The sequence below is a fragment of the Colobus angolensis genome, unplaced genomic scaffold (assembly GCF_000951035.1).
Source record: "Colobus angolensis palliatus isolate OR3802 unplaced genomic scaffold, Cang.pa_1.0 Scaffold202, whole genome shotgun sequence".
Lineage (NCBI taxonomy): Eukaryota > Metazoa > Chordata > Mammalia > Primates > Cercopithecidae > Colobus > Colobus angolensis.
The window spans coordinates 3278304-3292716 of NW_012115178.1; the positions used below are offsets into that span (position 1 = coordinate 3278304).

General features: G+C 44.2%; 1 protein-coding gene and 1 pseudogene across 2 annotated transcripts in view; one reads left to right on the top strand and one right to left on the bottom strand.

Moving 5' to 3' along the window:
• STRN3 (striatin, calmodulin binding protein 3) overlaps nucleotides 1-14069 on the bottom strand; it is a 145701-nt gene extending 131632 nt beyond the window's left edge. For both annotated transcript variants that reach the window (XM_011941852.1, XM_011941851.1), the window contains exon 1: nucleotides 13452-14069. In XM_011941852.1, the coding sequence (XP_011797242.1) occupies nucleotides 13452-13733 (282 nt within the window). In that variant the 5' untranslated portion in view covers nucleotides 13734-14069. The remainder of the gene's footprint in view (nucleotides 1-13451) is intronic.
• On the top strand, nucleotides 5649-13239 carry LOC105511697 (annotated as a pseudogene).
• Nucleotides 14070-14413: the final 344 nt, after the last annotated feature.

Genomic DNA, 14413 nt, shown 5'->3' on the forward strand with positions numbered 1-14413 from the left:
GAGGCAGGAGAATGGCGTGAACCCGGGAGGTGGAGCTTGCAGTGAGCTGAGATCCGGCCACTGCACTCCAGCCCGGGTGACAGAGCAAGACTCTGTCTCAAAAAAAAAAAAAAAGAAAATTTAACACAACTGTCCAGCAACAGTGGATTAGGTGGATCAACTACGGCCCATCTACACAGAATACTATGCAGTTGTTAAAAAGAAGAGAGGATGTAGGGCCGGGCACGGCGGCTCACGCCTGTAATCCCAGCACTTTGGGAAACCGAGGAGGGTGGATCACGAGGTCAGCAGTAAGAGACTAGCCTGACCAACATGGTGAAACCCCATCTCTACCAAAAACACAAAAAAATTAGATGGGCGTGGTGCCGGGTGCCTGTAATCCCAGCGACTTGAGAGGCTGAGGCAGGAGAATCGCTTGAAACCGGAAGGCAGAGGTTGCAGTGAGCTGAGATTGCGCTACTGCACTCTACCCTGGGCAATAAGAAAAAAAGAAAAAAAGAAGTGAGGATGCTATTAGCAGGTTTGGAATGATCTCTCAACATGCTAAATGAAAAAGTAAAGTAGGCAGTGGTTTACACCTATAATCCCAGCACTTTGAGAGGCTGAGGTGGGCAGAATGCTTAAGCCCAGAAGTTCAAGACTAGCCTGGATAATATAGGGAAACCCCCATCTCTACAAAACAACAACAACAAAATAGTCAGGTGTGGAAGCACGTTCCTGTAGTCCCAAACTTGGAAGGCTGAAGTGGGAGGATCAATTGAGCCCAGGAGGTAGAGGTTGCAGTGAGCCAAGATCGCGTCACTGCACTCTGGCCTGGATGAAAGAGCAAGACCTCCATCTCAAAAAAAGAAAAAATTATAGTGAAAAATAGGTTATATAGTTTGCCACGTTGTACCAGAAAAGGACGAAAACATATTTGCTTTCATCTACCTACATAAAAAACACTACAGAGGGACACACACAGACTAAAAAAAAAGTAGTCCATTACTAACTTGGCAGTGGGGGTAGTAGACAGGATCATGGTGAGTATAAGACCTAATTTTGAACCACATATTACTTATTCAAAATACAATTTTTTTTAATAGACAGAGTCTTTTACCAGGCTGAAGTGCAGTGACTTGATGACAGCTCACTATAGCTTCAAACTCCTGAGCTCAAGCAATCCTCTCGCCTGAGCCTCCAAAGCTAGGACTACAGGTGCACATCACTATATCCGGCTAATTTTTTTCTTTTCTGTAGAAAGCGGGGAGTCTCACTATGTTGCCCAGGCTGGTCTCAAACTCCTGGCCTCAACCAATCCTCCTGCCTTGGCTTCTCAAAGCAATCATCATTACTATTATTACCATATTTTTTTTTGAGACAGTCTCAGTCTGTTGCCCAGACGAGAGTGCAGTGGTGCTATCATGGCTCACGGCAGCCTTGAACCCTTGGGCTCAAGTGATCCTCCCGCCCTGGCTTCCCGAGTAGCTGAGACTACAGGCACAACATCATTGTGTCCAGCTAAATTTTTTAATTTTCTTGTAGAGACAGGGTATCACTTTGTTGCCCAGACTGGTCTTGAATTCCTGACTTCAAGTTATCCTCCTGCCTCGGTCTCCCAAAGTGCTGGGATTATAGGAAGGAGCCTGTAAGTGTCCTGAAAGCGCAAAAATTTTTGTTGTTGTTGTTGTTGTTGTTGAGACAGTCTTGCTCTGTTGCCCAAGCTGGAGTGCAGTGATGTGATCTCGGCCCACTGCAACCTCCGCCTCCTGGGTTCAAGTGATTCTCCTGCCTTAGTCTCCTGAGTAGCTGGAATTACAGGTACGTGACATCACTCTGCTAATTTTTGTATTTTTAGTAGAGACGGAGTTTCACCATGTTGGTCAGGCTGTTCTCGAACTCCTAACCTCGTCATCCACCTGCCTCTCGGCCTCCAAAAGTGCTGGGATTACAGGTATGAGCCACCACACCTGGCCAAAGTGCAAAATTTTTAATAGGAATTTTTAAGTCTTTTTATAAAGTCTATCTAAAAGTTGTCCAAAATTTTACTGCACATTTATAATTGCTTTAATTCTAGTCTTTTAAATCTTGTTCACTGAAACCACTTAGGTGTTAATGCTATCTCAAGGTAATACCAGTACCTTGTGTTTACCTTGGTTCCACCGAACACAAGATACTGGTACTACCCTGAAACAGCATTACATATTGGTCAAAAGCACATCCTTTTTAAACCTTTTTTCTTTTTCATTACAAGAGCACAAACCCACTTAAAAAAAAAGCAGGGTCTCACTCTGTTGCCCAGGCTGGAGTCTGTCGCCCAGGCTAGAGTACAGTGGCGCAATCTTGGCTCACTACAACCTCCACCTCCCAGGTTCAAGTGATTCTCCTGCCTCAGCCTCCCAAGTAGGTGGGATTACAAGCATGCGCCACAATGCCTGGCTAATTTTTGTATTTTTCTGTAGAGACAAGATGACCACGTTGGTCAGGCTGGTCTCAAACTCCTGACCTCAAGTGACCCGCCCGCCTCGGCCTCCCAAAGTGCTGGGACTACAGGCGTAAGCGCCACCATGTCCGGCCTCACACCCACTTTTATTTATTTACTTTTCATTACTTTCCTTGAAGGATATTCTGTGTCCAGTAGCCTTACCAGGAAGGCTGCTTCAGAATTTGACACGAACCATGCCACTGTTTCCACAGGTATGAGTTGCGTTTCCCCAATTACTCTAGTTTTGTTCCATTTGACTATGTTATTCTTTGCTTTATACACGTAAGCACATCTCTTAAATAGAATACAGTTTCATCTTGAGCTTAAACACTTTCAATTTTTTTTTTTTTTTTGAGACGGAGTTTCATTCATCACCCAGGCTGGTGTACAATGGCACGATCTCGGCTCACTGCAACCTCCGCCTCCCGGGTACAAGCAATTCTCCTGTCTCAGCCTTCCGAGTAGCTGGAACTACAGACATGTGCCATCACACTCAGCTAATTTTTTTGTACTTTTAGTAGAGACAGGGTTTCACCATGTTGGTCAGGCTGGTCTTGAACTCCTGACCTCAGGTGATCCACCTGTCTTGGCCTCCCAAAGTGCTGGGATTACAGGCATGAGCCACCGTGCCCAGCCAACACCCTCAATTTTAAGAAGAGGTGTATGCTCCTTTTGGCACTGCAGACCATACTTATAGCCAGGCCTTGGAAAGCAGCCGTCAAGACATTTACTTTTAGAAGTTCAGTTCTGTTCCCACCAGTCCTCTACAGAACCTTGTGAGACAGGGACTCACTCTGTCACCCAGGCTGGAGTGCAGTGGAGCGATCATGGATCACAGTAGCCACAACCTCTGGGGTTCAAGCAATCCTCCATCTCACCCCTCCACCAGGTAGCTGGGACTTCAGGCACATGTTACCATGCCTATCTTCAATACTGTTTTTCATTAGGGAAATGTAAATTAAAAACAGTGAGATACCAGTACGTAACTACCAAAATGGTTAAAATCCAAAACACTACAACTCCAAAAGCTGAAAGTGGAGCAATAGTAATTCTCACTCATTACTCATTACTGGTGGGAATGCAAAATGGTACAGCCATTTTGGAAGACCATTTGGCAGTTTCTTAATATAATCTTACCATATGATCCAACAATCACACTCCCTGGTATTTACTCAAATTACATGAAAACTCATACGTCCACACAAAACCTGCACATGGATGTTTATAGCCTTTACTCGTAATTGACAAAACTTGAAAGTAACCAAGATACCCTCCAAAAGGTGAATAGACAAACTGTGGTACAACCATAAATGGAATATTGTTCAGCACTAAAAAGAAATAACCCATAGAAAAGACAAGGAGAAGCCTTAAATGCACTGCTACTAAGTGAAAAGGCTACATATTATGATTCAAACTAAGGCCACTCTCTGTATCCAAGGGTTCCCCATTCACAGATTCAAACAATGGCAAGGCAAAAATATTCTGGAAAAACAATAAAAAATATATATATATATTTTGAGACAGAGTCTCGCTCTGTCACCCAGGCTGAAGTGCAGTGGTGTGATCTCAACTCACTACAACCTTCACCTCTGGGTTAAAGTGATTTTCCTGCCCTCAGCTTCCTGAGTAGCTTGGATTACAGGCGTGTGCCACCACACCTGGCTAATTTTTGTATTTTTAGTAGAAACAGGGTTTCACCATAATGGCCAGGCTGGTCTCAAACTCCTGACCTTGTGATCCACCCGCCTTGGCCTCCTAAAGTGCTGGGATTACAGGCATAAGCCACCGCGCCCGGGCAAAAAATAGTTTTTTAAAATTATAGCAACTAGCCAGGTGCAGTAGCTGACACCTGTAATCCTAGCACTTTGGGAGGCCGAGGAGGGTAGATCGTTTGAGTCCAGGAGCTTGAAACCAGCCTTGGCAACTTAGCAAAACTCTGTCTCTAGAAAAAATACAAAAATTAGTCAGGTGTGGTGGCGGGTGCCTGTAGTCCTAGTTACTCAGGAGGCTGAGATGGGAGGATCACCTGAACCCAGAGGTCGAGGCTGCAGTGAGCAGTGATTGTTTCACTGCCCTCCAGCCTGGGTGACAGACTGAGACCCTGTCTCAAATAAAAATTTTAAAAAAGTATAACAACTATTTACACAGCATTTAGATTGTATTAATTATAAGTAATCTAGAGATTTAAAATATACATGAAGATGTGAATAAGTTACGAAGTCATTGCATTGAGGGACTTGAGCATCTAATAATTTTGTATCCTGGAGGAGAACTCCTGGAACAAATTTCCCCCAAGAGTACCATGGGAAGGTATATGAATGTATTCTGGAAAAGGCAAAACATTAGGTTAGGCGACTGCTTGTACTTTCTGGTAAACTTTGCTGTGAACCTAAAACTGCAATGGTCTTATGAGGGGTAGTGAGTGTGTACACACACAAGTGAGTATACACAGTTATTTAGGCTGGGCATGGTGGCTCACACCTGTAATCCCAGCACTTTGGGAGGCCAAGGTGGGTGATCACTTGAGGTCAGGGGTTCGAGACCAGCCCTGCCAACATGGTGAATCCCCATCTCTACTAAAAATACAAAATAATTAGCTGGGCATGGTGGTGCATGCCTGTAATCCCAGCTACTCAAGAGGCTGAGGTAGGAGAATTGCTTGAACCTGGGAGGCAGAGGTTGCAGTGAGCCAGGATCGCACCCACTGTACCCCAGCCTGGGCAACAAAACGCAACTCTGCCTCAATTAAAAAAAAAAAGGAAATTAATTTAAATAAATTTAAAAGCATTTTGCAAAAAAAAAAAAAAAAACCTTAATAAAAATATATTTCAGGTCATGGGTAAAGAGTCTCTGCAGTCATGGCAACAGCCAAGGCAGGCTGCCTGCATAACAGCTGCCAGTGACGGGGAGAAGCTGCCAGTCTATATCAGCCTGGGTCATAGTAAGCTGCCGCCACAGGGCTAGCAGGGTGGGCACCATGTTGCATTCATCTTTGTACCCCCAGCATCTAGCAGTGTTGGCATGTAGTGGGCACTCCAAGAAATCTGTGTTGAATGAACAATACCTGTGACAAGCAAGTAAACTTTATTCTTTCTCGACCCTTGTTCCTATGACACACCTCCTCCTGCCACTGTCACTCCTTCAGAGCAGAGCTTCTCTAGGGGAAGCTGGATGGGAAACACCTATGGTAAAAGACATTCTGGGTGAAGAGGGACTGCACTTTGATGAGCTGAACAAGCGGTGGGTGTTGGACTCAGAGATTACCCAGTAGACCATAAAGCTCAAGAAAGAATGTAAGAACTTTGTGAACAAAATTGGCCAGTTTCAAAAAATCATTGGTGGTTTAATTGAGCTTGTTGATCAACTTGCAAAAGCGGCAGAAAATGAGAAGATGAAAGCCATCAGTGCCCAGAACTTGCTCAAATCAATAGCAGAGAGAAGCTCAACAACTTCAGAACTCTGTAACTTCAAGCACTTATAGAAGAAAAGAAAATTTAGGCCAGGCATGGTGGCTCACACCTGTAATCCCAGCATTTTGGGAGGCCAAGGTGGGCAGATCACCTGAGGTCAGGAGTTCGAGACCAGCCTGGCCAACATGGTGAAAGCCCATCCCTACGAAAACTTCAAAAAATTAGCCAGGCATGACACACCTGTAATCCCAACTACTCTGGAGGCTGAGGCATAAGAATCGTTTGAAACGGGGGTGGGTGGGGGGAACGGAGCCTGCAGTGAGCTGAGATCGCACCACTGCACTGCACTCCAGCCTGGGCGACACAGCGAGACTCTGCCTCAAAAAAATAATAAAAAAAATTTAAAATAAAAAATGCCAGGCATAATGGCTCATGCTTTAATCCCAGCACTCTTGAGACGCCAAGGTAGGAGGATTGCTTGAGGCCATGATCTCAAGACCAGCCTAGACAACATAGAAAGATCCCGTCTCTACTAAAAACAAAATTAGCCAAGCGTGGTGGCACCTGGACTATATAGTCCAAGCTATTTGGGAGGCTGAGGTGGGAGGCCCATTTGAACCCAGGAGTTTTGAGGCTGCAGTGAGCTACGATTGCACCACTGCACTCCAGCCTGGGCAACATAGCGAGACCCTGTCTCTTAAAAATAAATAATAGAAAATAATAATAATTTGGAATGGACAATGATTGGATAGAAGTACAGGTAAAACAAGACTGATCATCAGTTGTTACTGTTTAAGATGAGTGACAGGTTTGTGGGAAGTCACAATACTACATTATTTTCATACATGTTTGAAACTTTTCATAAAAAAAGGAAAGGAGGGTTATACATAATACAATCATATTTATGATATAAAGGATAAACTGTTAAGAGGTGCAATGGATGAAACAAACCTGTAAGGAGATTATCTCAAAGAATTCCGGCAGGAGGAGTACTCTGAACTAAGGCAATATTAGTACAGAAATAAAAAGCACAGATTAAATCAGTTACTTCCTTAGGTCAGCAGTCAGGCTTCATGGGCATTCTAAGTAAAATTTTCTTACCCTTTTTGGAAAAAAACTGTAAGAGGCTCCATAGGTTTCATAATATATGCAAAGGGGACTACACAATCCCCCAAAAAATCAAGAATCAGTGAATTAGAATATATTTTAGGATACTGATGTTATCTATATTACTTAGCCTTTTGAATCATTATAGTCCAGTTTACACATTTTCTTTTTTAGAGACAGGGTCTCACTGTTGCCCAAGTTGGACTCCAGCTCCTGGGCTCAAGTGATCCTCCCACTTCAACCTCCCAAAGTGCTGGGACTCCAAGCATGAGACACCACACCTGGCCAGTTCACACAGTTTAAATGAAGCTCTTTCCTACTTTAGAACTTCTGCTAAATGCTGTAGCTTCCAACTGGAATGCTCTTTGTACAATTAGGTATTCCTGATACTTCAGATCTAAAAGTATATATTTAGGAACTTTATGAGAATTAACTGTATTGAAGAACCTAAAATAATGTCATTGAAAGTGTTCAACAGGTCAGGCACAGTGGCTCACGCCTGTCATCTCAGCACTTTGGGAGGTCGAGGTGGGCAGATCACTCGAGGTCAGGACTTCAAGACCAGCCTGGCCAACATGGTGAAACTCCGTCTCTACTAAAAATAAAAAAAATCAGCTGGGCGTGTTGGTGGGTGCTTGTAATTCCAGCTACTCAGAAGACTGAGGCATGAGAATCGCCTGAACCCAGGAGGTGAAGGTTGCAGTGAGCTGAAATGGCACCACTGCACTCCAGCCTGAGTGACAGAGCAAAAACTCTGTCTCTCTAAAAAAAAAGTGCTCAATAAATATTAGGTATTATCTGAAACTCCATTACATATACAGGTTTCTTATCACCATTTATTCTCTCAGCATTCTGTTAATTTGTTGTTTGTAACATTTCATTGGCCAGGCATGGTGGCTCATACCTGTAATCCCAACACTTTGGACTTTGGGAGGATGAAGAGGGAGAATCATTTGAGCCCAGGAGTTTGAAACCAGCCTGGGCAACAAACTGTGAACCCATCTGAACTAAAAATAAAAACAGCTTGGTGTGATAGCACATGTCTGTAGTCCCACCTACTCAGAAGGCTGCGGCAGGAGGATCACTTTAGCTGAGGAGGCTGAGGCTACAGTGAGCCATGTTGGCACCACTGCACTCCAGCCTGGGCAATGGAGCAGGACCCTCTCTTGAAAAAAAAAAAAATTATTTCTAGAGTATAAGCTCCCTGAGGACAAAGTATTTGTCTCATACATCATTATACACCCAGGATCTAGCATAAAATCGCACTCAAATACCACCAAATAATCATGCTGGAATCAATAAAACTCACAGGCCAAACATACACAGGGGGAAAGTTCAATGACCTCTATAGTACTAGGGATGGGGAGGATACTGTTAACTTTAATGCGGCAAGGAATAAAGAACAAACAAGTGTGTTTTGTCAAGGGGAAGAGGCAGGCACTTGAGATTAACTGAATGGATGCATTGAATTGGAGGAAGAAAAACTAAACAGGAAATTAGAAATACAAGGGACATCTGGATGCCAAAAATCTAGTAGTGGTTAAGAACATGGCCTCTACAGGCAGTCTAAGTTTAAATCCCAGTTCTACTGCCTCCTAGTTGCATAGATTACTTAACCTCTGGACCTCAATATGGCAGTGTCAGAAAAAAGAAAAAAAAAAAGACACCAATTATACCTGTATCAACCTCACTGAGTTGTTTTGAGAATTAAATGAATACTGAACGAATTAAATGAATACTGAAATACTGGAGCACAGGAATAACACTTAGGAAAGAGTAAATCAATGTTAGGTATTATTAAGATGGTACATGGTAGCCAAAAATCTGATTCTGAATATACAGTGAAAACATAAAATAGAACCAGAACCCCATGTAACAACTGGGAACAAAAGAAAGAAAATATATGAAGAAAAGTGATAAGTGGATGACAGGAAAAACAGAGTGGAAGCAAAAGAAAATAATTTTGATGCCGGGCGCGGTGGCTCAAGCCTGTAATCCCAGCACTTTGGGAGGCCGAGACGAGACGGGCGGATCACAAAGTCAGGAGATCGAGACCATGCTGGCTAACCCGGTGAAACCCCGTCTCTACTAAAAAATACAAAAAACTAGCCGGGCGAGGTGGCGGGCGCCTGTAGTCCCAGCTACTCAGGCCGGGAGGCGGAGCTTGCAGTGAGCTGAGATCTGGCGACTGCATTCCAGCCTGGGCGACAGAGTGGGACTCCGTCTCAAAAAAAAAAAAAGAAAGAAAAGAAAAGAATTTTGAAGAAGTTGTTAACGGCAGAGTGTTGATTAGGTATATATGGTCTATGAGGCCACAGGATTTAGCAATTTGAAGGTCAATCATGAACAGAAAACATAGTGTTATACAAAGTGTTTAGAAGGGAGTGAGGGGAGAGTAGTGTGAAAAGGCAGACTACAGAGTGGGGTTACTGGCTAGTGGAGGAGCATACAGAGAATTCTAGATCAGTGGTCCCTAAACTTCACTTCAAGGACTTCAAAAAGAAACAGGGAATCTGACACAAGGTAGTGGACTCCCTTAATACCTTCAATAAAATTTTTTTAACTTTACTATCACCATAATCTGAAAAAGGAAACGCCTAACAGTAAAAATGTATGAAGGGAAAAAAATCCCAGAATAAAGGCAACACCTTTATGAAAAATCACTGTCAGTCGGGCACGGTGGCTCAAGCCTGTAATCCCAGCACTTTGGGAGGCCAAAGTGGGCAGACCACGATGTTAGGAGATCGAGACCATCCTGGTTAACATGGTGAAACCCCGTCTCTACTAAAAATATAAAAAAATTAGCCAGGCGTGGTGGCGGGCACTTGTAGTCCCAGTTACTTGGGAGGCTGAGGCAGCAGAATGGCATGAACCCGGAGGCGGAGCTTGCTGGGAGCTGAGATGGCGCCATTGCACTCTAGCCCAGGCAACAGTCGAGCCAGACTCCGTCTCAAAAAAAGAAAAAGAACAAAAACTCTTTGACTACATTTTCTTGTATTAGGTATGTCATATTTCTACACTTGGCAAACAAGCATTTTGTATATACCCAAAATACACTTACTATATACAAACTACAAAGAAAAATATAAGGACACATTAGCAATATATATAAACTATGCCTTGCAGCAGCATCATGGGAGCTCAATAAAACTTTATTGAAATGTACTCAAGTGGTGTGGGCCACACAAAACTAGACGAAGAATTACAAGTCAGATTCCACTCTATAAAAAAGTGCTAAGACAGTATAACATAATGGTTACAAGAGTGGTGATATGACCACAGGCTTTGGAATCAGACAGACCTGAGTTTGAATCTCAGCTGCAATACTTTATGGCTAGGTGACCCTGGCAAAATTATTTAACCTACCTAAATTTGTCTCCTCACCTGTAAAATAGGAATACCTACCGCAGAAGGTTATAGTGCTGATTAACTGGCAGTTGCAGTTTCTAACTTTTAGAAGTCGTAACATGATAGATGTTGCTGCTTAAAGATCCTTAAGTTAGTAGGAGATATTTTGCTTGATTTCTTCATTTCTAAGGGGGGAATCTCCTGAATTTTCTATTTTCAGGATTTTCATAAGCTACTCTAGAACAGTGATTTGCAAATCCTAGTGTCTTTTCCATGACAAGATTTTAATGAATCTACTATGAAATTACAAAAAAGAAAAGTGTAGTGTAGCGATTTTTCTCTCTAACAGGCACTACTGTGAAGAAAGAATCACTTGTAGAACTTTAAAAAATATGCAGGCCTCTTATTCTCTGGAGATCTGGATTGATCTAGGGCTTGAACTGGACTGTCTGTGGAATTTTGGTAATTCATGTTATATAAAAGTTAAGAAACGACTGTCCTACGACCTTACTAACAGTGCTTTACCTGAGTTCAAGGTAAGGAAGAATCAGAGACAGAAGAGCTTTAAGACATGATCCTTTGGTTTCGTCCCAAGTTTCTAAGACCTTTACTATAAATTCTTTTTACGGAGAACAGAATCATACTGCAAAGTTACTTTTAATATCTCTCCCAAAGCCAGGGAAAATAATATTCCCCATTAAAATTTTATATCAATATGGTGTATTCCTTAAGTTCATGTTCTCTATTGAAACTATTCCATAATTAACACTTTAAAAATATGTGTAGATGACAGCGCACCGGAGACTGTACATAATAATATGTAAGTTGTCTTATTTCTAGATTGTCTTTCTTAAAAATAAGTTTAAGTTTACAGTAAAAATCCACTGATGCTTCACTACATCCTCCCACAAATATGTATTCAACACATACATTTTAAAATATGCATCTCACAAGCAATCTCAGTAGACTGAAGGCACCTAAGGCAAATTCAATATTCCTGATGGAAACTAGACACCTTATTAACTAAGTTAACCCAATAAAACATTTTAAATATATAACACAAAAAAAACCAATGCCATCATGAACATTTTATTCCAAAAGAATCAGTATGAAATAAGTGTAGAAACACTGTAGGACTTCTTCAAAACAAGGAAACAAACAATAACTTAGGATGGCTAATAACAGAACTACCGTACCAATAGAACTGAAAGCAAGCAAGCAAGCAAAAGGAATCTTCCTTAAAATACTTTGCTGCTGCCGTTAAGGAGAGGAGACCAAGAAGGGAAAGCAAATGCTAGAGCAGGCAATAAAGGCTTCTTTAATATATAGCAGAGGTTTTACTAATTTGCGCACAAGATATCTTTCTTCTCAGCTCCTCACATTAGTGAAGTTTATGGGTGAAAAACGGGAATTGCTAACTTAAAGAGTGTTAAAATCAAAACTTGCATACAATAGTACAAAGGTCAAAGAAACCATAGCAGGGATTGGTGAAGTATTATTTAATGAGCCTATGCCTTAATGCATGTGTCAATCCAAATTTTAAAAACAAATGCCTAACTTTACTCACACAGAAAATTAAGTTTACAGTAGGTAGTAGAAAGCTGTATACCAAGAGAATTCTATAAATTTTAAGTATTTTAAAGCAAGACTATACACAACTTAAAAGAAACCAGTTTTGACTTCAGCTCTTTTAAAGTTATATAATTTTAAAGCCCAAGATTATATCAAAACACAATTGTAAAGCTATGAAATAACAAGTGTTACAATTTTTTAAGACTTCATACAGTGTCAAAACACCCAAGGATTTTTTACTTTTGAAAAGTTTAACTTCACCCACTTTGTGCAGTCATATAAAAGTTTACTAGTTCAGAACCAAACTAAAGAGGACACCCTTTGTTTGAGGACACCCTTTCTAGTTAATCCAATCCTCCTCCTTTCAGCACTACATTTGCTTAACTATTCACCATAGGCATATGACATACACGACAGCAAATACTGCTTACCTCCTAAATATACAACAGTCTGAAGAACAGGTGCAATACTATTTAGACGCATGCTTTTTGCTTCTAAGTCTAAATTTGCCCTGGAAAGGTACTTAAAAATAAACACAAATACCCAAGAAAGTTAAATAATCCTTTCAAAAAGATGCAGCAATTTTAACAACCAGGACATGAGCAGTTAACTACCAACAGCTTCCAAATGTGTAGCCTATCAAAGGTTCACATCAAGAGGATCCAGTCAAGCTCAACTATGAAGGGTCCTAAGAACATCTCACTTCGCTTCTCCTGCACAAGTAACATAACTACATTTCAGTTCAAGCGAACATTAAATCTCTTCAGTCGTTTCATAAGTACAGCATCGATCGTCTGGTTGGGTTTTTTTATGGATAAAGAGATAAGGAAAGGAGATCTAGTGAAGAGTACTGTGAAAAGAAAAATTCGGAGCTGAAAGCGTTGATGAGTCACTAAGTAAGGAATAACTACAGAGAATCCAAGTGACTAAGGCAGCATCTCAGGTAAGAAAGTACTTAAAAAGTTGACGATTGGAAATAAAACTTCACAGGTCAGTCCCAAGTCACTGTGCACCGTAGCAGCCCAGGAAAAAAGCGTGGCTGTCAAGGGGCAAGTGCGTACCAAGACTGAGGGAGGGGGCCAGATATGCCAAATCGGAAAGGGGGGTTGTCCGGAAAAGGGGGATAAGATGCCTATGCTAGTCATTCTCTTTAGGCTCTTCATCTCAAGAGAAACAAACAAGAGCAAACTCTGGGTCGAGAGGCCCCAAACCGGACTCTCCCAGAAAGGTGCTCGGCCCCAAGCCCCGGAGACCCGGGAAGGCCGCCTCCGGAGGAGCCCCCGCAGACGCCATACTAAAAGCCAAAATGGCTGCCCGGAGGAGGCCCGCACCGCGTAGCTAGTGAAGGTTGGGGAGCAAGCTTCTGCGGGAAAAAGGGAGGGGTACTCCAAGAAAAGCCGTTGAGAGGATCATCACACCCCGAGCAGCACAGGTAGGTTCCGCTCGGCCTCCCAAGGCACCGGCTCCGGCTGAGGGGAGTCCCCGGCCCCACCCCCCGGCCGGGAACCCAGCCGCCGCAGCCGTCCCGCACACCGACCCCAACGAGGTACCTGCAGTTCGGCCCGTTCCACCTCCCAGTGCGCCCGCTCCATCTCGAACCGAGCCCACTCGTGCTGGATGTAGTGCAGTATCCCCGGGATAGTGTACTGCTGCGGCCGGGACAGCTCGGGGCCTGCCGCGGGACCCGCTCCCTCGGAGGCCGGAGGACCCCCGCCGCCCGCCGCTCCGTTCCCCCCCGGCGAAAGGCCCAGGTTCCCCCCAGGTCCCTGCTGCTGCCGGGGAGGGGCCGCCATCCCCGGGCCGCTACCACCGCCTCCGGCAAGCTCGTCCATTGTGTATGGGGCCCCGGCCGGGGCGCAGGGCGAGACGCCGACAGCTAGGGGAAGGGCCGGAGAGGGTGGCCCCGCGCTGGCTGCGGGGCGGAGGCCGGCCGGGAGAGGGGCGGGGAAGGGGTCGTTACTGTGTGCCTGCCGTGGGTCAGAGCAGGGAGCTGCCGGCCGCCGCCATTACAGTCCCTCCTCCATCTGCCCGTCTCACTCACTCACTTTAGGGGAAGGGGGGCCGCGGCGGGAGGGGTGGGGGGAGAGTTGGGAAGGGGATAGGCGGAGGGCCGTCACTAGCGCACAGCATGCTGGGTAGCGAACGCAGCCTCACGCTTAATCGCCAAATAGAGTCCGGCCTCACCCTACGCCGGCGCACTGAGAACGCAGCCCGGGTCGCCGTTAGAGGGCGGGGAAAGAGCTCGGGCTCCGCCTCTAGGCTGGCCGTCAGACCCGGTGCGGTGTCTGACTGCAGCTATAGGGCGCCGGGGCTCCGACTCTGGCTTTTGGAAGCGAGGCGGCTGTAGACTTCCTGGTTATCAGTTTCCTTCGAGCAGGCCGTCCCCAGGCGCAGTTTCCTTCCCAAGGGTCTCTCACCCGTGTGACGGGCTTCGGAGCTGGTTATTAAACTGGCTGGTCGCTCTGGCCGACAGCAGCCCGTCTCGGATTCCTGACGTTTCTTTTTCATTCTT